General features: G+C 36.2%; 4 protein-coding genes across 7 annotated transcripts; 2 read left to right on the top strand and 2 right to left on the bottom strand.

Moving 5' to 3' along the window:
- The first annotated feature begins 1,891 nt into the window (after positions 1-1,891).
- LOC133704976 (CSC1-like protein At1g69450) lies at positions 1,892-10,757 on the top strand. Of its 3 annotated transcripts, none has more exons than XM_062130059.1 (11): positions 1,892-2,082; positions 2,382-2,710; positions 2,794-2,949; positions 3,894-3,957; positions 4,254-4,463; positions 5,764-5,928; positions 7,102-7,400; positions 8,098-8,374; positions 9,039-9,314; positions 9,953-10,186; positions 10,354-10,757. In XM_062130059.1, exons 2-11 carry the CDS (start codon positions 2,430-2,432, stop codon positions 10,519-10,521), a joined length of 2,130 nt encoding a protein of 709 aa, XP_061986043.1. In that variant the 5' UTR covers positions 1,892-2,082; positions 2,382-2,429; the 3' UTR covers positions 10,522-10,757. The 3 variants fall into 3 exon arrangements, with proteins under 3 accessions (XP_061986043.1, XP_061986041.1, XP_061986042.1); XM_062130057.1 differs by having other exon boundaries at positions 5,764-5,943; XM_062130058.1 differs by having other exon boundaries at positions 1,892-2,128; positions 5,764-5,943.
- Positions 10,758-13,720: 2,963 nt separating this feature from the next.
- On the top strand, positions 13,721-14,896 carry LOC133705299 (ethylene-responsive transcription factor ERN1-like). Its single transcript, XM_062130435.1, has one exon. The coding sequence runs from the start codon at positions 13,721-13,723 to the stop codon at positions 14,894-14,896; it is 1,176 nt and encodes a 391-aa protein (XP_061986419.1).
- A 3,042-nt stretch (positions 14,897-17,938) lies between these two features.
- Positions 17,939-21,271, bottom strand: LOC133704097 (uncharacterized). Its single transcript, XM_062128839.1, has 7 exons — positions 21,092-21,271; positions 20,636-20,735; positions 20,291-20,320; positions 20,006-20,107; positions 19,809-19,916; positions 18,607-18,661; positions 17,939-18,237 (listed from the first exon to the last, which is right to left on the bottom strand). The coding sequence occupies exons 2-7, from the start codon at positions 20,725-20,727 to the stop codon at positions 18,169-18,171; spliced, it is 456 nt and encodes a 151-aa protein (XP_061984823.1). The 5' UTR covers positions 20,728-20,735; positions 21,092-21,271; the 3' UTR covers positions 17,939-18,168.
- A 644-nt stretch (positions 21,272-21,915) lies between these two features.
- On the bottom strand, positions 21,916-25,387 carry LOC133704095 (uncharacterized). Of its 2 annotated transcripts, XM_062128838.1 has the most exons (3): positions 23,623-25,387; positions 22,184-22,483; positions 21,916-22,118 (listed from the first exon to the last, which is right to left on the bottom strand). In XM_062128838.1, the coding sequence occupies exon 1, from the start codon at positions 24,946-24,948 to the stop codon at positions 23,866-23,868; it is 1,083 nt and encodes a 360-aa protein (XP_061984822.1). In that variant the 5' UTR covers positions 24,949-25,387; the 3' UTR covers positions 21,916-22,118; positions 22,184-22,483; positions 23,623-23,865. The 2 variants fall into 2 exon arrangements, with proteins under 2 accessions (XP_061984822.1, XP_061984821.1); XM_062128837.1 differs by having other exon boundaries at positions 21,916-22,483.
- Between the last annotated feature and the right edge of the window lie 397 nt (positions 25,388-25,784).

Here is a 25,784-nt window from a genome sequence, read left to right as displayed (position 1 = left end):
GCCCAAGATTAGAGATACAGAAAGAATAAGTAAATAGACTGGGCTTCCGGTTTTGGTAGGGTTAAAGACCTCAATACGTGGACACCTAGTGTTAGGCTAAAAAGCCCTGATATTAAGGCTAGACCTGCGCGTTGTGAGGCTGTAAACACTTGGTGTTGGAGTTACTCTGCCCTGAATGTTAGGGCCAGATCCGCATACATGGTTGCAGACTCAAGAAAGTAGGTCTGCAGGTGTGCTTACCTGGATCTATAGGCCCATGTGCCTAGAGATGCAGACCCGCGTGTATGGGTGACAAACCAGAGTACTTGGGTTTGGAGATCACGCGCCGGGATTTATCTTTGTTTACGGGCCGACGCTTGAGGTTTGCAGACCATGCAAAAGAGGAATAATAAATTTAATTTTTTAAAATAATAATAATAATAATTGTTGTTATTTTTATTATCATTGATATATTAAAAAAAATTATTATTATAAAAACTTAAGCAAGAGAACTTTAATATCATTGTTAATATGATAAATAGTATTATATGTATCATAATGTTATTATTTTTTTATAGTTAATATAATAATTAATAAATTTTTTACAAAATATTATTAATATTGAAAAACAACTATAGATTTGATTTAAACAGTAAAATTATAAGTTATTATTTTTCTTATTGTTATTATCATTAGTAAATTTGAAATAAAATATTATTATTACCAAAGAAAAACCATATATTTGATTTGAAGGATAAAATTAAAATTAAAATTAAAATTATTATTATTATTATAGTACTATAAATATTATTATTTTTATTATAATTCTCTCGGGTCCAGCGTTAGGACCCGTTAGCCTTGGGTCCAGCGTCAAGACCCAAGGTTCTTGGATCTTAAGTTTTTAAATATAATTATTTATATTAGAATTAGAATTATTTATATTATAATTCAAAGTATTAACATACAAAATATTATTATTTGAGTTTTAAATATTATTGTTTTTATTATAATTGAAAGTATTAATATTAAAAATATTATTATTTGTATTAAAAATATTAGTATTTTTATTAAAAATATTAGTATTTTTATTATAATTAATATTATTAATAAAATAATTAATAAATTTTATAAAAATTACTATCAAGATTGAAAAACAACTATAGATTTGATTGGAAGAGTAAAATTAAAAATTATTATTATTATCATTAATAAATTTTAAAAAACTATTATTATTATAAAAAAACTATATTTTTTTAAAAGATTAAAAAATATAAAAATTAAATATTATTATTAATATTATAAATATTATTGTTGAATCTCAATGTTTTTGAATGCAATATTATACCCTAATCCAATACTCTTGAGTATTTAATTTTTATAAAATAAAAAGTAAACCATAACGTAGCGCCTGCCACCTCATTAATTTCATAACTACAAGATCCGATCCTTGATGCCGGGTGTGAAGAGGTAAAGTCAACTTGTACATTGACTGGTAGTTTTTATTTTATTTTTATTAAAATAATATTATTTTGAGTTTTTTAATAATAAAAAAGTGATTTGACATGAAATGACAGGCTACAGGTCATTGAATTAACCTGTCCAGTCTTATAACTGCGTATTTTAGTATTAAAGAGACACGTGGCTGCTTAACAACGGCACTCCAAAAGAGTGTCGGGTGGGATAGTTTGCTACCAGAGTATCAGGGAAATTATACGCTGCACATGGAGTAAATAGTATCATTTTCAAAGACGTTGATTACCAACCGTTCCTTCCTTTTCCCCCGTAAATCCCCAAATCATCCCTGCCCTCTTATTTGCCGTTCTGAAACAAGCAAATAACATGATACCACCAGGGGCATTACCGGTAATTACTCAATCAGCAAACTAAAATAAGCAAGCTCAGTACCATTATTGAATGCACGGTTTAGCCATCCACTACGTTCCCTGCAAAACAGTACCAAATTCTACCTCCACTAGTCTCTGCTCAATTGCTGCGAACTTTCGATCGCACCACACATTAGATCGCACCACACATTAGAGTAGTTGTTTGATTCAGCAGAGCATCTCGCTTCTCTCACAAGCAGCCAAATCCAAACCGTACGAGGTGTGAATTTTCTCCACTGACATTTTTCTTGCTTTCTATTTTCCAGGTTTCTTGCTTTCTTTCTCCTTCCTTTTCTTTTCTGGAGCATCATCTTTTACCTCTTGACTAACATATAGAAAGAAATCAAATTAATTGAGCTTTGCATTAGATTTTTCTCAATCGTTGTCAGCTTCTACTGAGAGTGAGAGAAGCAGTGATTAATTTGAAGTAACAAGATGTATTGTGATTATCATTTCTTAATTGCAAGGAGAGTGCAATCCGTTCAGGGGTGTTAAATATTTGTCCTGTTCCTGCTGCAGTTTAGGAGTTCGTTCATGCTTTGGAGGTTTTGAGATTGGTATGCTGAAATGCTCGTTTCCGCTATTCTAACATCAGTGGGGATAAACTCTGCTCTATGTGTTCTATTCGTTGTACTGTACTCTATACTGAAGAAACAACCAAGTTATTATGAAGTTTATATACCGCGCTTGCTGACGGAAGGGAATTCTAAACGGAGAAGCCGTTTCAACCTTGAAAGGCTAATACCATCTACTGGCTGGTTGCCCAAGGCATGGAAACTATCGGAAGAGGAAATGTTGTCTTCTTCAGGCTTGGACGCCGTGGTGTATATGCGAACTATAACTTTCTGGTAATTATAGTCCTCCTTGATGAAGCCTTTTATTCGCCATTAAACAAAGCCTTATATGTTCTTGCTTTATCTGAATACTGCAGTTTGAAAGTATTTTCATTCGCTGGGATAATAGGGATATTTATTCTTCTTCCAGTGAACTGTTCGGGGACCGAGCTTCACCAAATTGACTTCGAAGATTTGTATAGTAATTCTCTGGATGTATTCACCATTTCAAATGTAAATCGAGGCTCAAAGTGGTAAGTTCCATCTGCAGATTTGGTTCTAACTTGAATCAGCACCAACATTCAATTCAATTAAGAAATGTTAACATGCTAAATTTATCCATGTGAATATTCTTAATCCCCTGAGGCTCAGGATTGCTTCTAAAGTTATATTTGCTCTTAACTGCTGCTTCTTTTTATTCGTGCAGTTCCTATTTCACTGTCCACTTTTATTTTAGTTCTTAGTTGTAAAACTCAATTTTAAACTTCATTTCTCATTTTGAACATATGTAGTAGCAACCCTTGCCTGAAACCTTAATTCTGGAAACTTCACCACTCACATTTATATTCAGTTGCAAGACTTGGTTAAACTTTTATATAATTTTTAGCAATGTTACTGTGGCTTTGATGCTTAGAATACTAATTTGAAACTCTTTTTATGGCTTTTAGCAATATTTTGATTCTTATGATTTGCTTAATTGATGACTCTAAGAAACATATTTGTTCTTGCTTCTCATCAGTAATTGGTTTATATATTGATTACATTAGAAAATGTTGCTCATTTTGTCCGAATGGTGCTAGCTTATTTGGGCTTTCATTTGTAATGGAAAATGGTTTTCAACCAAAATTAAGAATCCACTTGTTAAAAATGATACATAACTCATATGCATAGTTAATTTGAAGTAAATCCGAGTGAGATGGTTCGCTTTCCCATTAAAATATTCACATATTTATGCCCTGGTGAGTATCTGGAAATGAATTAACTTCGTCCAATGTTCACAGTATCAGGCAGTGTAGTATTCTTATGGTAAGGATAGTGTGTGTTGTGTATAGAAGCTCACGCATTTTTGCCATTTTGGCAGGTTATGGATTCACTTCTCAGCTGTACATATTGCACTTTTTTCATCTGCCATCTACTCTATTATGCAAGTTAGTGTGTAGTGGGTAGAGAAACTCACGCAATTTGTCCATTTTTGCAGGTTATGGATTCACTTCTCTTCTGTATACGCTATCACTATTTTCATCTGCTATCTACTTTATCATGTAAGTTCCATTTTATGCAGTTATAGGTTATTGTCTACTCTTATTTTAGCAGAATTTGATTACCTCCAAAGTCTTTTTCCTGGTACTGTGACTGTAAGATTTCCATTTTGATGGTCAGGTGATAATCAGATATATATTTTGGTGTAGATCCATATTTATTGTTCACATGGGAAGGAAACTGTTAATTATTTAGCGGGGTGGCAATCATAATTCTCTTGCTTAATTAACAGATAAAATATATTAATAAGTTATTTCTTGATACATAAACAGCTGCTGATGTGTATTTGATTATGTAGGAATATAACTATATTTCTTCAAAAAGGATTGCATATTTTTATTCATCCAAACCTCAGCCACATCAGTTCACCATCTTAGTTCGCAATATCCCTGTCTCAGCTGGAAGCAGTGTCAGTGACAGTGTTGAGAGCTTCTTTACCGAGTATTACCCTACCACATATCTGTCACATATAGTTGTTCGCCGAACTAGCAAAGTTCAGAGCCTCATTGTAAGTAACTTGTCCTTTTCTTTGTCACCATTGTTTATAATTAATTTTTTATCTTTCTTTTGTTTTATATATTTGAGCTCTTGGGAAAAATACACGGTTCTAGTGTTGTGCTGAGTTGCATGTCACAGGGCAGCTTGATTTGGAGTGTTTGTGGTCTGTCTTGATAGGATTAGGCTGATTCCAAAAGCAGTCGCCAAAAGGAAAACTATATGATCATGGTGTCTTTATATCAAGGCCCTATGATGAGACCTTGCACTTACAGACTTGGGAGGTGGATTATAACAGTGGTAGGCAGATAAGATCATCATTACAGTTGTAAAACCAAAACAAAGTGGGGTTGTGAGAAGGAAATTTGTAGAAGGTTCTACCTTTCTGTTCTTTTTTTCTTCCTTGAATTAGCAGGCTTTCAGTCTTAGAACCTGTAATCGATTTGGTCATATAAGTCCAAGGCTTCTGTTACCATTGCGTTGGACATAAAAAAGAGTAATGGAACGAAGACTGGGTGTTTTATTTTTTTTGGATGGTGGGGGGTGGGGTTGTCCAATCATTTATTGCATATAGATCTACGATGAGAATTTCTTAAGGACTTGTTGAAATGAGATTGTTTTTATTATAAAATCTCTGCAAACTACAATTTTTGTGAAAGTTGGTTCCCTTGAATCATGTGGATTCTAACTCCCAGCTAGTGGCTGATAATTGTTAAATGGCTTGTACACTTTACCTTATAACATACATATAAATATCTCAATTGAAAATCAGTTTACCTTAAATTAAGAATTATCAACTTTTCGAATCAGACTAATTTTATGCACATCATTGTTGCAAAACTGCTGAAAAAATATTAATATTCCAGGGAAAGTAGCTATGAAGCTTTTTCTTGGTGGTTAATTATTCTCCAAAATTGTAGAAAACCTGCTGCTAGTATCCCGGGTCAGATTGTAATGATAAATTCCTTTGAAAACTGCACCTGGCATAATAGTTGATATTTGAATTGGATACACCTTTTTCTTTTTTGGAAACATGAGATGTGCTACATAAAATTCCTACTAGTTCTCTTTGATTGTTAAACATTTCTGGAATCACAAAACTAATGAAAATTGTAAAGCTGCTCAGTGTTATTCCAAGAAACCAGGTACCAAATTCTGGTCACGTCTCAGAGTGATGGCAAGAGAAAAAAAGTGAGCTATTCTTTGATGAGTAATTTAGCCATTAGATTAAAAACTGGAATGGATAATCAGTGAAACACCACTCCCCTTAGATTACTTCACATTTATTTCCTTTGTTTTTCTTGTGGGTTCAGAATGATGCAAAGCAATTATACAGGAGGCTTCTTCACTTGCAATCAGAACCATCTGAGCAGAAGTATAAGCAAGTTGGATTGTCTGAAAAAAAGGTTGATCTTTTGGATCATTATGGGAAGAGGTTAGAAGACTTAGAGCAGAATGCGAGATTGGAGCAATCTGAGGTATCATTGGCAAAAGTATGTGGTGCAATTTTCACTTTTATCCTTTCTGTTGTATTTAAATTCCATTTACATTCTTTAATTATCAAATTTATATCTTATTCAACAATTCAAATAACCATCAAACATACATGAAGGTGTTCAAATCCTTTAAATTTGGTTGTGCATCACAAGTATCAAATTTAGTAACATTCAAAGATGTGCAAGTTGCAGAATGCTTTGGCATGTATCTTGGTAAATAGTGTTTATGATCGATCAAAATGGTTATAGCATTACAGTACAATTTAGTTTTTCTCAAAAAAGAAAAGGCAGCTATGCTTGCATGATATTGTTGGTTCACATAATTTTCCCCCCCAATAAAACAAGGAAGAAAATTGGTTGAATTTTTTTCTCCTGTCAAGAATTTATTGGAGATCAAGAAGTTTCTGAAATTGTAATATTGCCATAGAAAAATGCAAAGACTTGCAAAAGAATAACCCAAGTCAAAATGGTAAAGCACAACTTTGGATTAATCAGTGCTTGAATGTTTGTGTCGGTTTTGGAGCTTATGGAGGAAGGAAAATTACAACCCTGCTCTTTCCCCTCCCTCTTCACCTCAAAGAAAGATAACAACCCTATGCTCTCTCCTTCAACCCACTTCCCCAAAGGAGATGACATTCTTGTCAGTGCACTGTTTGTGTCTAGAGAGGCGCACACTGGTACATGCTTGTGTGCTTGATAACAACCCTATGCTCTCTCCTTCAACCCACTTCCCCAAAGGAGATGACATTCTTGTCAGTGCACTGTTTGTGTCTAGATAGGCGCACACTAGTACATGCTTGTGTGCTTGCTCATACCAATTTTGGATGGTTTATTTTGGATTTCATTTTCGTCACAGCTCTAGAGCACTATAACTGAAACTTTGCAGTACATCATTTTTTCTGAAGCACTTCAAGTCTCATGGTAGCAGCAACTGTACTCTGAATGGAATGTTTCATAATAAGTTTATAACTCATCATCTTCAGGTATAGGATGACTACAAAAACCTGGCTTTCTAAAATCAAGCTGATGCCCAGATGTGTATTTTTTCCATTGATTTCCACGCCTTCTGATTAGTTTATTTAGATTGTCTATTTTTTAATAGTTTTGGTATTGTGCGGTGAATGCTATTAATTTACATTGTTTCTCTTGTAAAAGGACACTCATGCTGCCTTTGTGTCCTTCAAGACTCGGTATGGTGCTTCCACTGTTTTCCACCTGCAACAATCAACCAACCCCACACATTGGCTCACAGAAGAAGCTCCTCAGCCAAATGACGTCTTTTGGCCTTTTTTTTCTTCATCATTCATGGGAAGATGGATTTCTAAGCTTTTGGTTGTAGTTGCGTGTATTCTTCTTACAATTTTGTTCCTTATTCCTGTGGTAGTTGTACAAGGTCTTACTAACCTGAGTCAGCTGGAAGTTTGGTTTCCATTCCTCAAAAGCATTCTAACCTTGTAAGTAATGATCTCAAGTCCTTGTATTACCAGAGTTTCCATCATATCATCCTTGACATTTCAATTATCATTGCTGCTTCTGTTGCTGCTATTTTACTTGAAAACCCTTCCCCACTCTCTCTTGCCTTCTACTTTTCTCCCACTATAAATTGAAATTGGTACTGTCAACAAAGAATGGTGACTGGTATGTTAAGAGTATATCCTGGGGTGCTTGCTTCTAGTATGCATTTCATGAATGTCAATGTGATAGGATTTAACCATGATTATGAATTTTAAGGATTTATGCTGAACAACATCAATGAAATAATTCAGAATTTTTCATATGTAGTTTCTCCAAGGATCGTCTATTGACATCGTGGAACCCTTTTTTATACATTGGATGCTTTTATTGTTGACGTGGCATTTGGTGTTATATGCTGCCACTAGATTATCAATAATAAGTGCATTAAGTTCGTTTTTCATGATCTTGGAAGAAAAGTACTTTCTTGATGAACTGCATCAGCTCTTTACAGTGGGACCCTTCTGAAGTCCAATCATATCTGAAATGTGCCAAACAAATAGAATTGTTTCAACTACTATTTCATTCCAGATTAGAAAAAAATGTTTTTCTTCTTTGACACTTGACTGAGGTTATTAATAAGAATTACTCTGTTATAGCTGGATTTTTGCAAGACACTAAATTTTGTGAATCTTGCAGAGCATTTGTCAGTCAAATAGTTACAGGATATCTTCCTAGTCTGATTCTTATGTTGTTCCTAAAGATCGTGCCCCCAATCATGGAGTTCCTCTCCTCCATTCAAGGATACATTTCTCATAGCGAGATAGAGAGGAGTGCATGCAACAAAGTACTCTGGTTCACAGTATGGAACATCTTCTTCGCCACTGTATTTTCCGGCTCCGTGTTGAATCAGATTTCCATTGTTCTTGATCCCAAGAATATTCCTACAAAACTGGCTGTTGTTGTTCCAGCACAGGTGAATATATGCTAAGATTTTATTACAAAATTTTCAATTTGATATGAGAGAGAGGAGTGTGTGAGCTTGTGTGTGTTTTTGGTAGCAGAGAAACCTGACACGTTTGCTGAAAACTCAATTCTTTCTATCAATTATATCTTGCATTGTTCTCCACTCCTTTTCTCAATATTGAAAAGACAATAAAAAAACAAATGAATTTTTTTGAAGTGGAAGGATATCTAAGAGCATTTTGTCAACTGGAGTGCTTAATACAACTTCTTCAAGGACCGGGAACTTAAAAATACTGGGATAAAATACAAAAACCCTCCTATAGTTTGATCTAAACTTTGCTTTCCCTCCATCCTTTCAGAAATTATACTTTACATCCTGGATTAATCAAAAAATTCAAATAAAATGCACTGTTGACTGTTGAGAATGTAAACTATTATTAAACATATAAACTACATGATGGAAAGTGTAATTTATGAAGGTATGGAGGGAAAGTGAAATTGAAATCAAACTATAGGAGGATTTTTATAATCATCCCAAAAATATTTGGCGGCCTTCCACTATGAGGAGTGAAATAGCCAATTATGAGATTCATGACAGCTAGATGATTTTCTGATTGAAAAATTGCTGTGGCATATAACAAGAATGTGTAATTTTTATTTTTTATTTTTTGTAGGCATCATTTTTCATTGCTTATGTTGTCACATCTGGATGGACAAGCACTTCATCGGAACTTTTTCGCATAATCCCTCTAATTTGCAGTCTAATGACGAAGTGTTGTGCTGAGAGTACAGATGATGAAATTGAAGTTCCATCTATTCCTTATCACAGGGACATTCCCAGGATTCTTTTCTTTGGACTTCTTGGTATTGCATATTTCTTCTTAGCTCCCGTCATTCTGCCCTTCCTTCTGGTGTACTTCTGTCTTGCATACATCATCTTCCGCAACCAGGTTTCTTTTCCTTTTTTTTTTTATCATGCTTTTTATAATTTTATGACTTCAAAATATATCATGTCAGGGTAGGTTGTTTTGTTGTTATGTAGTTTCAGAATTTTATCATTGTCAAAGACAGTTAAAGTGTGGAAACACTAAAATGTTTACAGAATGAGTAACAATACAAGGTTCTCAGTTATATCTACCTGCTCAATTTTATTATTTTGGTAAATAGGGAGATATGAAGAAGGGGCATTACCTTTTTATAACAGCAAAGATTACCACTGAAAAAATGTGGTGAGCAGTATCAGCTAGTAAGAGTCCACTGTGGTCTTAGCTCATGCCTGTTTATAGCAGATATAGGGAATAGAATAATCATAATGAGAGTGCGGGTAGCTGCAAGCGTGAGTTTGTGTAAATTTTCCTCTTTCATTACGATGTATGATCGCTATGGGGGCTGTTCTTCAGGAGATGTTTGGGACTGTAAACAGTTGCATGAACAGTGTTTTAAGAGATTTTATGCTGTAAACAGTTAGGAAGGGACCATGATTTTTACAGTTTGTATTTCTGCGTTGCTCAATTTTAAATATTTTTATGTTAGTGCTAGTTTTACAGGTTCTGGAATAAGTTTAATACTGTGCAAATTTATGATGCAGTTCATAAATGTATATGCTCCCAAGCACGAAACTGCAGGGAAGTTTTGGCCTATCGTACACAATTTGGTGATATTTTCTCTGGTACTCATGCATGCGATTGCAGTGGGAATCTTTTCTCTGAAGAAGCTCTCTCTCGCATCAACCTTAGTCTTACCTCTTCCAGTTCTCACGCTTCTGTTTAATGAGTACTGCAGGAAACGCTTCCTCCCCATTTTTACAGCTTATCCGGCTGAGGTATGTTGATATTCAAATTTTATTACTGCACACCATGGCCAAGGGGATATCAATCCTTGTGCTTTCATCCTTTCATCCCCTCTCCGCCACCCTTTCCCCAAGTGTTCTTATGATTTCTTCTGCGTCCAATGTTCAACCCAAATATTGACCTGGATATGTGTTTTCAGATATTGATAAAGAAGGACAGGGAAGATCAAAATGATGCTACGATGTCTGAATTTTTTGATAAATTGGCCACCACCTATCAGGACCCGGCTCTAATGCCGATTCAGTACTCTGCAGACAGTGAAAGTCTTAACAGACCGCTTATATCATCTGCTGAAATGTCAATGTGAGGCTGTCTTTGCACTGTATTGACTATTGAGCTGAATAGTAGTGGTGGTTTCAATTATCAACCACCATTTCCATATGCTACCCTAGATTTATCTTTCATTTTTTCAAGTGAAATAGCAAGTGCCTTGAAAAACACATCCGATGCACATGTGAGCACATATTAGTCTACGCATGCTTGTATTTATTCATGTACATGCTTTCCAATTTATTGCAATGACATTCTAAATACTTGTTTCAACTGACTATTTTCATCTAATAGTTAGCTCCCCTCCTTTACATTTTACTCGCCATTGGTCAGTGAGCTAGAAAAATAGGAGAAAAACCAGAAGCACAGAGAAATGGCAGTCGAAAACATGTTTATTTTTAAAAAGTTGGTACTGGTTATTTTTTCAGTGCATGTAGGAGGTTATTTTTCACTTTAAAACTGTACTTTTAGTCAAATCTACACCATTATTAAATTAAGTACTCGTCTAATATCGCCTAGCTGGAAATGTTTGGTATCTACGAAATTGAAGAGAAGTTGAAATATAAAATGAATGATACAGGTCCCTGCAACATGGATTTTTCAGTTAAAATATCAGCCTTCTGTTTTTCCATGTTTTTGTTTTGAGAATGATATCAGTGTGGCAAAGGCTTCTAGTTGTAGAATGTCGAGTACCAAATAATTATATTAGAAGGATGGTTGGTTTAATGCAAGCATCAAGTTCAGCAAGCCTTTTGTTTTTTGGGGAGATCAAACACCGGCAGATTATCAATCCATGTCATGGACGATCCTTATCGGAGTGGCTTTATAAGTGTTAGAAGTCATCCTGGAAGGCAGAGGAGACCAATGGCTGGTGGATGGTTTGTCACGTGATAAAACAAATAATTCTAAAGGGATCGAAATGAAAAATAGCTGAACTTTAGGGACTGATATTGCATTTTTTAAATTTTCTTTTTCCTTTTTCCTTTTTTTGTGCTGGGGGTGGAGAGATGGCCCTCTCAAAGCTATACTATGCACCGCCCATGTGGGTGATCATTTTGGGTGATTTTGATGATGAAATGGTTTTGATTTGCTGCTGAGTAATTGTTTTAGTGGATGCTCCTACATGCAAATCATATTTCCACTTTTTTACTCTCAAAACCATTCTCTTACTATTTTCTTCATGATTTATCAAAGTCTGGAACTGAATCTAGGAGCTTTAGGCCATATTCGAAGTGGGAGATTGTTATTCGGCAGTGAAAACTAGAGGCATTTTGGCCTTGGAGTTCATCTGGGATAAACAGTACATGTGGTTTTGTACACCTGACAATCAATTAGCTAATGTATAGCATAACCCAAGAGACATTTAGGTACTTATGTACACTTTGGGCTGAGAAATGGGGTACTAGATGGAGTTCACTGAGAGACTGAATGTTACAGTTTATCTTGTCCCCCGATTTCATGAAGAATACCAGAAGCATACTGTATCCTTCCCTCCTCCCAGTTCCTCAAATTCATCGTGTTCTATGCTTCTAAACTTACTTAGAAAGAATTACTGCAGAAATCCTTTTCTTAGCACTAAACTGCCCCGAGAGCTCATAACCTTACCTGAAACTGTTCATGCTCAAGTTCTTTTGGCAGATAAATCTGACAAAGAACATAGAAATGTCCTTCACAATGTTTTCCATCATGAAGTAACAGTTATCTCTGCAATTTATCAGAAAAAGCAGAGATTCTTAGCTATAAGCGGGGTCTGCTCTGCTACTCCTGCGCTTTTGATATCCTATCGTTCAGTTTCTTCATAAATGCAAATCAAAAGGTTGGTGACCATTAGATATGGTGACCTTGCACTCGGATTGGTGAAGGCACGCTTCGTAGCTCTTGTTTAGGGAAATCTTCTCTCGCAGTTTGAATTGTTGGAGCTACAACAAATGAATGAAACTATTTTTTTTCCCTCGAAATTTCTGTTAAAATTGCATTAAAAATCAAGAGGGGTTAAGCCTCGAATGGGTTAATCTAGGATGGTAATATCAATGGAGCAAGGAACAAGACTAAGAACGCAGACGGGGAATTCATCGAGAGCATTGGGCTGTTTGTCTCATCTTTTGGGATTGTCTCCGCAAACATTGTTGTAGCTGTGCTACGTCTCATTTGTCAAGTTTCTAATTTTTCACTTTTCTTCCAAGAGGTTTTGACCCTAGTAAAACTTTCCAAAAAATAAAAAAAACGTAGTTGAACCACACAACAATTAACCAGTGAAGGAATGGTGTTAGTTTGAGCTCAAGCATGAAGAATTGAACCTCATTGATAGTCTGGAGACCAACCACCGAAAATATAAAATGCTAGAATTCAATTATTGAAAAGTGCAGCAGCAGAGAAAATGCCATGGCCGGGTAATTTCCATTACAGGTCTAGGAAATATGGCCAGGGTATTTGAAGTGCTTGCTTCGTATTGGCCTCAAAAACGGGATAAGCGTATAGAGACCGGGATAAAAAAAAAAAAAAAAAAAAAAAGCAATGACCAAACAACCTTACCCTCAATTTATCTGTGGATTTTATCTCCCTTGCGAAGTTGATGGTTTTGTATTATTTCTTGGAAAATCTTGCTTGTGTTGAATGTAACGAAGAAGAAGGGTAAATATTCTGAATTACAACAAGCACTATGAGACAGCATGTCCCTTTAACTAGATTGGTTTCTACAATGTTCATTGGTCATTACTTGAAAGATTATTTAGTGTTGGTTTTCGAAACAAACCACACATCACTGTCCCTGCGTGACAAGAGAGAAGTAGAAGGAAATTAAAACCCATCAAAATATGGCGTGCATGTTGTCACAAGTGATAAATAAATCAGTACACACAAACCGTACTCCTCTCTCGACTCATAAATAATTTAAGAAAGAGCTTTGACATGGTCTCATAAGATTTCATAGAACTTGCTCTACATTGAATTCTCCTCTTCGTCGAAAGGGATATCCCAGTGAGGTTTTGCTTAAAGAAAGAAAGAAAAAAGGAGCCGAATTAAACAAGGAACAACGAGGTAATTACAAGCAGTAGAATCCCAGACCATTAACAAGCTTCATGCAAGTGGACAGCACCCCCTCACCCTTATATACACGTCTGAAAACGTCGCACATAACACATAAAAGCGAGCTTACGTGCAAGCTCCATCAACCAGAACACCGTATTTAAACAAAACAGGAAGACTGTAAACTAGAAAACAATCGTCAGATCAGGAATATGGCGAGGAAGAGAAAGGCAGGTGAGGGTGAAGAAGAGAGGGTAAGCAATGATGGGAACGTGGGTTGGGACCAAATGATGGAGGAGGCTGAATCACTCCATGGAGTTCGGAGAGCTCGAAAACGATACCTTGGGGTGAGGCAGCGGCCGTCAGGCCGATGGGTGGCAGAGATAAAAGACACAATTCAGAAGATTAGAGTGTGGTTGGGGACTTATGATACTGCTGAGGAAGCCGCAAGGGCTTATGACGAGGCAGCTTGCTTGCTCCGTGGAGCTAATACTCGGACAAATTTCTGGCCTTGCTCCCCGTCTTCTCATTCAAAGCCAGCTCTTCCCCCAAAGATTGTCAACCTCCTGTTACTTAGGATTAAAGCTAGACACAATTCACTGACACAGGCCACTACTTTCCCTGTTAACCAACAGGAGCAAGAAGCCAGAGAACAGGAAAACCAGTTCGACCATTTCTTCGAAATGCCTGGAGATATCAGCATTGTTGAAAATAGTGATACTGCTAATAGCACTGCTGATACTATGACTATCAGCGATCACACGAGTGGTTTCTTTGAATCACGTTATGTTACAGAAGATCATGGGAGCACAAGCACATTTGAAGTGGATGATAGTTGGAGTAATGTTGATGGCAGTGGTCAAGGTGGACAGGAAGAAGGGAGAGGAGAAGAAGAGATTGATATGGGGCTGATTGATTTTCAATTTGATGATGCATTAGGATCATCTTTCTACCATTCTCCATTTGATATAGCACAGGAGATGATGGAGCCAATGGAGCAGGAACATCATGGGGATGAGCCACCAATGATTAGAGAGATCATGAAGCGGTGGAAGCACGAACGGAAGTTCTCAGCTTCTCTTTATGCCTACAATGGGGTATCCGAATGTTTAAGGCTGGCATTCAGACCAGGAATGCCAGCGATGGCAAATGGTGGGTATGAGTTGCCATCTAACCTTGGGATCAATAGTAATAACAACGAGGAGGAAAAGAGAAGAGATGACACGGGAAAGGATGCCAAAGAGGAGGTGCAAGAAGAAGTCGAGATTCCACAAACACCAACAGAAAAGGGGTCCTCATCTTCTTCCTCTTCTTTGAGCAAGGAAGATGGTGAATTGTCTCTCTGGAGCTCGCTCGATCTTCCTCCTATCTGCTTCAATAATATTTAGGCGATATTGGTCATAGTCTAAGCTAATTGTGTTACTCCTATTTTTGTAGCAACTTAAGGCAGAATTCTTAATATTTCATTTAGCATCAAAATAAGTGACAATTGTAGGTCAGCATTGCTGCATTTGGTTCATGCTACATTGCAGAGAACAATAATCAAACAAATTCCAATTAATTGTCAAGTTTGGATTATTTAATTATGTTCCCAATGTACAAGAATCTAAAGCAGAGCAAACAGCACTGCTAGAAGGAGGTTGCTTGCCTCGCCTCCATAAATAAGCTATGTGGTTATCACTTGTGTAATTACGCTGTACTTTCATTTTGGTACTCTAATTAATTACAAAAAAAAATAGGATTCAAATCCAGGGTTGCTCCTCTCTTTCCACTATCCTTGAGCACACCTAGTGCTTCTGCAATACCCATAAACCTGATTTTTAAACCAATCGAGAGGTTAACTAACCATCACTAATTGGGAAGATAAAGAACCTTATTAACTCTAGTTAATGTGATGATCCAAGACTTCTCCTAGCCTTTGTGCAGAATGTCAAAAGTTTAGTTCCCTTCCATTTACCTAAATCATGTTCATGGAGCGTTGTAGGCTTGACTTACAACTTTAGCTAGAGAAAGAGAGTGCGAGAGAGACTTTAAGATGTTTCTATTTGGTACCAAGTTCAACTCTAAATTAGTGGCTAGAGAGCGTATTCAAAGTGTCTATAATGCTAACAGAGTTGTGTTTCGTGAGAAGGTGCATGATTCCAAAGTGGTGATGGCAGATATTCATGTGAGGATAAAAAGGAACACCCGGGAGCACAGAATAGAAATGCAGATATTCATGTGACAGATTCTGAGACATTAACTGGCATGGCAGGCAAACAATTCGTGTTACAGCTGCTAGGCAGATGCATTTTATTTCTCTCATAGCCACCTATCTAACCAATCTTTCTTTTTCCAGGCTTCGTATAACTCTGAATTTTTTTTCCCTCCACGCCCCTTTTCGTGGCACCCACATACCCACTAGCATGGCCACTACCCACTACATATGTTGGGATTATTTTCACCGCATTATGGTACAAAACGAGCCATCTTGGAGGGTTTTAATTCTTTGTTTGTTGATAATTTGATCGTTTTGGTTGCGGTGATACCTCTCACTCCTTTTTCACAAGAAAGAAGAAGAAGAAGAAAAACATCATATGATCCTTGGCGGGAATTACAAACTATTGATTAAACTCATGAAAAATGCGTGCATACATCTCACTGATTAGCATACCTGGAGGGTGTTTGAATAATCCTCTTTCAAGAGATTGTTCTCTGCATTACTCTTATTTCATTTGCCTAAATGTTTCTTGAGCAGGGCACACTTGATTGGAAAACTTTAATTTTTAAGCCCCCTTTACAAGAAAAGAAGTAAACCCCCCTCCCACCTCAAGTTCAATACGATATGTTCAATACATTTGTGCCCTATTTGGCCCCCCGGATCAAAATCCCAAGCTCCTCCTGCTATCCTCTTCTGCCCCTGAATTTTTTTGAGATTGATATTGGTCCATCGTCCAAACCATGTGTTAACAACCGAAGCTTACATCATCGGTTCTTCGAGGTCACATGGATTCGTTTATACTGTTGGCTCTACATGCCCTGCTCTCTTTATTTGTCACCTACCTAGGTCGCCTGTTTTGCCCATAGCCCCAGTTGAGAGTCTTGTGGCGTAAAGGCTCAACGTTAAACAGGGAATTTTGATGGTGCCACATGTCTGACTCGTTGTAATTTGGAAATTTCGATTGCTTGTCCAATCTTCTGATTTTATCTTGCAAAACCACCACTACTAGGGGGCCTGATGTGGTCAGAATTTATAATAGTAATAATATAAAAAAAAGTTTGTATTATCCTCGGCTCCACTCTAATGACATTGTCCCATCGCCACATTTCAACCATGTTTTATCCTTTAAAAGAATTGGAAAGGCCCGCCTTCCCAAGTGCATGAATGGCCCCCAATCACATCCCCACTGGCCATCACCACTAATCATGATAACAAAAGTTTAGGGAAAAGGGAAAGCCGAAGGTAAGAATCAACATGGTGTTAATGAATCATAGGTATAGACAAAACCAAAAAAGAAACTTCCAGATAGCTATGTCGTGAGATCCCATTCCTTCTCGCCATGATCGCCAGTGGAACCTACTGGATAGCTATGTCTTTGAAGGAACTAGAATCCAAAGATGGGCACTGATAAGTTTTGGAGTCACCCTTTATCAGAAGTCGAACATTCCAAAATTCATAAACCGGCTATCTCAAAGGTGTGAACAATTAGGCATCTTCCTTCACAAGAACACCATAATTAGCCCTCAGTATGAGCCAACTCGCACTGCTAGCCCGTAACTAGGTTGGTGCATTATAGGAGGTGAGGGCAGATAATATTTGAGAATATGGTTGTTATTATTTTTTAAAATATTTTTTGTACCGAAACATATCAAAATAATATTTTTTTTATTTTTTAATAACAATTAAAAATATCAAAAAAAATTAAAAAAAAAAGATTTGAATTTTTAGAGGACCAGTGCGAAACTCTTAGTCCTGTTTAGTTTTTTTTTTAATTTAGCTTAAATTAATTTTTTTAGATGTTCTTGAATCATATTTTAATATATATATATATATTAAAAAAAAATAAAAATTGAGATCCTTAAGTGAGCCTTTACAGATCACTCCAGCCACTGATAGCATTCCTTTATGTTCTCAACAAGCTATCTAAAATCTCATTCTTTCTTTCCTTCCTTTCATTCTATTCATTTTGACAACTTAAAATACCCAATTCCCAAGTGTTTTTTTTTTAAAATACTATACTTGGTAACTGTATCACAGTTATGCTATTTTTCAAAATATTTTTTTAGCTTGTGCTAGTTTCTCATTCTTTTTTCTTTTTTAAATACCCATTCTTTTTTCTTTTTTTAAAAAAGTTTTAATTTTCAAAAAATAAATCTATATAATTATGTGACTTCTTTGTATTTCTTAATTACGACATGGGTGTTACAGCATCCCTGCTGGCAAATAAAAGTACCAAACTATATCTACTTCTACTTTATGTTTTAGCAGTTAAAAGTAAATTCAGCAACACTGCAAAAGGGACAACTTACAGAAGTGAAGTAACAGAAAAGCATCAACGCCGAACTATTATCCTCTACATCACAGAGCAAGAATCTTTTTTCACTCTCTTGGCCATCACTTTCCCGAGTGCAAATTATGAAGGAGGGTAAGTGGTTGCAGTACACTTTTAACTCGTAAATATTAAAAAACACGATGTGGTAAAGATTTCTCTGCCGGCAGTTGGAGCAACTCTCGAATCCCCTCACAGACCTGCGCGCAACCAATGATATAGTTCTCAAATCCCAGAAACTATCAAGAAATGCTAAGAAATAAGTCATAGTATCAAGTGCTTTCACCATGGATATGTCTGGTTAAAACTCTCACCCAAGAAAAGCTCTTGGTTCACCGGTGAAAGCAATTATATAGTTAATGCAATGTTCTTCATACCTCACCTTGTTTGTTAATAAGAATACAATTTACGTCCTGAAGCCCCTTTCGAGAAAAACACATACAGGACTAAGGACCTACTAAAAGTAGTTCCTAGCAGCATTCAGATGCTTTGAGAAAAAATGAGAGATTTTTTTTTCCTAAACAGCAAGAACTTAGAACAAAATGAGCCTTGATTACAACAAAACTTACCAATTTGATCCTGGCTTTAATTGATGATATTAACCGAGTGTACTCCTCTATTTGTCTGCAGAATCGAATTCAGTGAATCATTAAGGTTTTGAATAGAACACCCTTTCCTTATAGAGAATGAATACAGAACACCCCTAAATATTCACAGGACTTGAAAATGGCAAGAGTGGTGATACAGCCAAACACAATGGCAAGAGTGATGGATACAAAGACATTAGATGTGCAGACAAGAAACTGAAGGGAAGATGCAAGTGCAGTCCATGTCATTGATGGGACCTGTGGCATACCCTACAGTATTAAGCAAAAGCCTTTAAGATCATTCATTCCATTATTGAACTTCCAGAATTCGATCACAATGAAAAGTAGCCCTATTCCAGCATCCCCGCCCAAGGGTTCATCATAATTAATGCCAACAAGTTGTCCACATGATCAGGGACGAATCTAGACTTGGCAAACTGTAGGGAGGCATAACATACAATTCTGATTTTGAGGGGAGGGGGCATTTCATAAAAATGCCTTCAAATTTTTTATAAATGTAGGAGGGCTTTTGAAAAAATTTCAAACTTTGGGAGAGCCAGGACCACCCCTGGCCACCCCCTACATTTGTCCTTATACCTGACCACGTGTCAAGCAAAAGGGAAACACTCCTAAACATCCTCTACCCTCCCTCCTACTGTAGCTGAGGCCAAGCAAAATGATCAAAGAGAAGAATAATCTGACAAGCACTGCTAACTTCTGCCTCAGAGGCGCTTTGAGATCTCAATATATGCTATCAATTCAGGATTTAGTTCTGTGTCCTCTCTTAGTTATTTTAAGGGAGTCTAGAGATAAATAAGGTACACCATGTTCAGATGTAGGAACTTGCATGACAAGATATAATTTTTTGGTTCTTTGCGTTTGGTACTACCATGACAGAATATGTAATGACTAATAAGGTTTGTTATATTACGAACTACTTCTAGATAACACATGACAAAAGTAACCAGCAAGGATTTCTTCTCTCAACTCTGCCATCAGCAAGTTGTCTTGTTATTCAGGGAGCATTTTTTTTGCACAAAATATTTTATATTTAACCGTAACCTGTGCATTGACATATTTTCTGATGCTTGGTAAGTAATGGCATGAAAATTTTGGTGGCAATGAAAATATTGTTAAGTAAAGGCTAAGAGAAAGCTTTGATTAACCAAAGAGAAATTGCATACCTTGCTATTTTTTCCTCCCTTAGCGCTATGAAATTCAAAGCTTCAGTCCAGGTAAACTCCACGTGGAATCCAAGTCCAACATCCACAAATATGCGTTGTGTATCTGGCCTAATATGTAAAAGACATGGAGATCAAAGAAAGATAAATCATGCAGCTACTGATAGAAACTAGAGTACTTCAATGCAACAAGCACTTACACATCAGCTTGCATGTACACTTCAGAGCCAAGGTTGACCATTGTTCTGAGATTAGTTACACTGTTCTTCTCTAAGTTCTCTATACTCCTTCGCAAATCTGAGCTAGAAGTAAATAGTCAAGAAAACATTGATGCTATCAAGGATCATTAAATGAGCTGTAAAATTGAATTGAAAAACGTTCAATGTCCAAGGTGCACAAGGATATTTTGGTTATAAGCAGTTGGGTATTGACTACCCACTATTTATTTATTTTCAAAGTAAACATGAACAGAAACAAAAGGATACAAAATCTTTTGTTGCTCAAAAACCTTGTCCCTGCAAAATAAGAACATGGAAAACATTTAATAAGCATCCAACAACGCCAGCATTCAACATAGAGTAAATTATAAATATCTCTTTTTACTTGTGAACTCTCGATCCAGCAAATTAAAGAAGCAACATGCTAAGCATTTGATGTAAGCTATACTTAATTTTTTTAAGCTTCTTTTCCCATTCATTCTCACTTAAAAAGTAGAAAACTTTGAGATTACAATAGCAGTAACAGAACTTATGTAATAAGAATAATGGTAAAAAGAGGTGGCAGCCATAATTAAAAGAAAACAAGCAAAAAAGGAAAACATTTATCCATACCGTTCAGCAATAGCGCGAACAAGCTGTGGTTTCAAATGGCCATCGACAAATTCCTCAAATTTATGGATCTTTTCCTGTATGTAGCTGTCCATTATTATCCCTGTTACAAAATATAGCTCATTAGACGTCCTACTAGAGAAGTCACACTCTTCTTATGCAAACTTGCACATATAATATATGTATAAAAAAGGTTGACCTAAAGCATTTCAATCAAATACGAAACAAGCAAACTTTTCGTTTAGGCTTTTTGTCGAACAGTTTGAGTGCACAAACTCAGATAACCGCATGCTCAACTTTACGCACACAGGTTGATAGACAGGAAAAAAAATATATGCAATAGAGTTGAATATTAATGATTAGTATAATTAACAAAGAAAAAGGAGTTAAACAACTAGTCCGCTGTCAAGCCAAGAGAAAATACGAATTATATGTGTGTTAAATAACTAAATTGCTCACCTTTTCCCAGGTTTAGGTTTTGTTCATATATAAAACGCTGACAAGAAGTGGAGGAATCGTAGCTGTTCGGGGTTCTTACTCCTTATACGGTGATGGGCGCGAGGCGAGGCGTCCAGTTCTTTCCAAGCACTGCCACAGCTACAGGCTACAGCCGAAAAGAAGAAATATTATAGTTTGTTTTTTCACTTGCATATTATTAAATTAAATTATTTTACAAGGGAAAGCTCAACCTACGTGTCATGACACTACCCGCTGCTAGTTTCTGACAGTGTTTGTGATTTGCAGAGATTGTTTTTAAAATAATGTAATTTAAAGTGTTTTTGTGATTTAGGGGTTTTTTTTTGTTTTTATTTAAAAATATATTAAAATGATTTTACTTTTTAAAATTTATTTTTTATAAAAACATATTAAAATATTAAAAAAATAATTTGAAATAAAAAAATCATTTTTCTTTAAAAACAAGATTGTATTAAATAAAAACTGTTTTATAAACCAAAAATAAGGATTTTTATTTTTTTATTTCTTCGAAGGTATGTTCTATTTTTCGCATGAGCTAGGGGGGAGGGTTACAACAATTTGGCTTGCCACCGATTTATGAAGTCATTATTGAGATTTCCTTCTTTAACATTGGCAACAAGTAAAGCAACCACTGTCTGTGATGAGTAGATCGTTTAGACAGGATAAACGACATGTCATGAATATGAATGAGCAAATGAATGGCATGTCTTTTATTTTTCACGTCCAGTATGGAGGGTTTTTTCTTTTATTTTATTTATGAGCGACATGTCTTCCGCAGGGCGTCCTGGGTCTGTTACGCTGTTAGATTAGAGTTTAGAACTGAACCTTAAAATTCAAGCGGCACCTAGAAAAGAGATTCCAATGTTTCACAATACCAACATTCTTTTTTAATCAAATTTCACCATAGTTTCTGCTCCTCTATCACACTGATTTTAATGCTAAGCTCCTTCGGCCTTGCTTTGCGCATTACTCCTCCCACCATGAAAACATGACGTTCATTTTCCAGGACCTTCTAGCAGCAGGCATTATCTGAGGATAAAAGGAAACAAATAGCTACCAATATTGATCCAGGACCTTCTGGCATTAATGTGAACCCTCAAGAACTCCGGCAAACTATGAGGCAACGAGAAGCATCAACCTTTGTTAACAAGAACAAATCAATCTTGTGGGTATGACTTGCAACACTTAACATCAAAATTTGCTACCAGCAGAATTGTATTGTACTGTATTATCCTTGCTTTCTGTACATAGACTGTCTAGATGCGAGAAATCATCTTGTCTCACTTATATCGCTAGTTTTCAGAGAAGGAAAATCCAGTAATGGAAGTATTGGCATCTGAACTCAGCCTGAAGGGTCAACAAGCACTGAAATACCTGTGAGATTGTGCAACAATAACAGTGAAGCTCCTGGAAGTAAAGACCTGATTCTTAGAATTGGCACAACAACAAATCATCTAAAGGGCGTAAGAATTAGAGACTAGTAGACTTCCTTAATGTTGAAACAAGGATCGAGGTGTTAGAGAACCCAATGTTCGGCAAAAGCCTCATGCAGCACAAGCACCAGCTTATGTAGCTTATGTTCAACAAGAACAAAATAGTTTGGATACTTATAATAAAGGTACTGTGGTGAACATATTCGAGAAGAAGTGTGACCTATTGAATCTTGCTTCCACCTGGATGAAATTTTGGTGAAATTCACAGCATAAATGACAATTCTCAAAATTCTGATGATTTAGGCAATGAAACTACATGAATAAAAAATTAATCCCATAGGGTTGTTCATAAGTAAGTAGAATGGTTTTCAAATTGAAGGTGTGTCTCTTACAAGCAAAAAAAACTGTGATTTTCTCTTTAAGAGATGTTTTGCTTTCCAGCATGCATCTGAATATAATAAGGGATATCCGTTATTAAAAAAGAAAACCTGAGAAGCATACTTTGAAATCCTTTCCCCTAAATTTTCCAGCAACCAACAAGAGTGACAATAGCTATATGTAAGGATTTCAAAGTGAAAGACCGGGGGAACGGAATTATTATATCACTGACTGCCCATATGAATGCTACAATGATTACAAGTACATGAAATTACACACTTTCTCAACGACTTGGGAAACAGGGCAAAAGAAATCAAAATCAATCCTGAGCAAGATAATCATGAATTTCATTTGGTCCATCAGGCATTTCCAACATTTTAAACTTATGCGCGCAATGTCCTCGTGCGGAAAAGAATGCATATAACTGGCAAACTACATCCAATACAATGAACAAATTAATTTATAGAACTCAAATATTAACAAATTCATAGTTGCAGTTGAATACGTCTAGACAAATTTGATCATCCATGATTGAGGACAGCATATGCAAAGGACAAAAGGTAGCTGAAAAAATAAAAGAAGAAGCTAATAGGAAATGGATTTCCACCAGATGAAAGGAAAATGTTACTATCATTTTTAAAGGTTTATCTTCAAGGATTATCTTGTTTTACAACTATACTGTGCCCATCAAACTTCACATACCTGTTTTGAATTTTATTTTGTCTCCTGCAGAATACCAAGAATGTGATGTTCCGCATTCCAGTAACAATATTTCTATAGAAAACTAGAGATTCATCTGAGTTTAGCAACAGCCATAATCTTTGCATGCTAATGGCAAGTGAAGTTCCAATATGCGACTTCCTTATCAGTAGAGAGTTCCCATACAAGTCCTGCCTTCACTAACTGGAGAAAACTCTACAATGTCAATCGATTTACAAGATCACGTCATGGAATGCCCACAGATTCGGCAGAAACAGTAACTGTTCCTAAAATTGACAGGCATTCGCCATCCGAGGCGTCCATGCCATGAGATCTACAACTATAGTAGAAAACTGCACTCATCATCAAATCAATAAGCACCACAAATGAATACATAATAACCAAGAGAGGACCTTCCCAAATCCTGGAAGACCCATCTCCATAACTCAATGTCTTAACTCTATGCTCGAACAAACCTTCTATAAATGCCATCCCAATTGTTGATCCAAGAAATATTAAAAGACCCACCTGAGTCTGTCCCCTAATTAAAATACTGGACCGGAGCAGTGCCTGCGGCCCTGAAACATCCACCAACACAGAGATCACAACAGCAATATTGCAAACAATAATCGCATTGGCAAAAATAACCGAGAAAACTAGCCCCACTATCATCGCAGCATACAGATTTAACTCCGGCCAAAACCCAAGCACCAAAAATGTGCTACAAACAGCTAAAAGAAGAACAAAGAATAACGTGAGACAGCCGACGATCACCATACACGACCACAAATACGTCGAAACAATCCTCCTCCAAATTTTACTTATCATTGCCAAAAACTTTGAACCATCAACATCTTTCCTCGAATATGTGCAATCTACAGAATAAACCACCGCAGCTCTTGATAACAAAGACAAGGTAATAAACAACGGGAAACACGTTGCGGACGAAACAGCCATCTCGGCAAAACGATGACACAGCTGATTGATAAGAGGCCTCAATGGAAGTCCACTAGAATTCGCAACTAACAAAAGCCTAGTACTCAATCTCTTAACAATAGACTGATCAACCAATACATTCGACAAAAGAATGGCAGATACTGGACAAATAAGCAAAGCAGCAATTGTCATAAACGACCATGAATTACATCGGAGAATCCTCGCTGTTTCTCTCAAGATATCCAATGCACTCGTTGAATAGAACTGAAGATTATGGCTATCATTATAATCAAATGAATAAAGCTCAGAATTTTGGAGATGGGTTTCTTCAGATCCCTCCTTTTGCAGCTGATCCAAACTCATTCTAGGAGAAGCTCCGCAAGAAACCTCCATTTGATCGATATTTTTATAGACTCAACAATATAAAGAAACAAGACTCAATGCATACACAGTGCCACTATATTGGATCTTGAATTAAAAAAATTGCCAGGCAACATAACTTAAAGAAACAAAACTTAGATTTAGATTTATAGGGCAATAAGAGAAACATGGAAAAGATAGATCGGATGGTGAAAAAAACCCGGGAACTTGCAAAATAATTGTTGGAATTGGAGGGAATTAATAGTGAGGGATTCTGATACTGAAAGAGAAGAGTCGGTGGGTTCTTGGCGTGAATGGGATGGTGATTCAAAAGCGTGTGTGTGTCATAGATGCAGGATGCTGGCATTTTTTCTAAGGTGTGCAGTTGAAGATGCCACCATTGGAGCTTTTTTAGCTGCAGCCTGCGCTTGTCTTGGATGGGCGTTACGTGAAAGTGGTTAAAAAAAAATTGGGAATCTGAATCTAGTCCCCAAACTATATACCCATTTCCAATTGCATTTCAAACCTATAAATCTTATCGATTAGATCCCATACATTCTCAATTGCATCCTTTTGTCAAGCTCTTATAATAGTTTAAATTTCATATGCATGTTTTATATACTAAATAAAAGGACCTAATCTCAGGAAACAAATGAAGGAAAAATTAATAAACACTAATAATGTTGGTCTAATGTGTATATTTATGCACTAAATCACCATCAATTTGAGGAAATTTGATGAGAATGTCGATAAACATTAATTGAGAGTTTTTAAAATAAAATTGTGATCAAATTGGTAAAATTTATAAATCTGGATTCAATTGAGAATGAATATAAAGATTTATAACTAAACTGAGGTTTTTTCAACAA

This window comes from Populus nigra, chromosome 10, assembly GCF_951802175.1.
Source record: "Populus nigra chromosome 10, ddPopNigr1.1, whole genome shotgun sequence".
In the NCBI taxonomy this organism is placed as follows: domain Eukaryota; kingdom Viridiplantae; phylum Streptophyta; class Magnoliopsida; order Malpighiales; family Salicaceae; genus Populus; species Populus nigra.
This window is presented reverse-complemented; position numbering and strand designations above follow the sequence as displayed.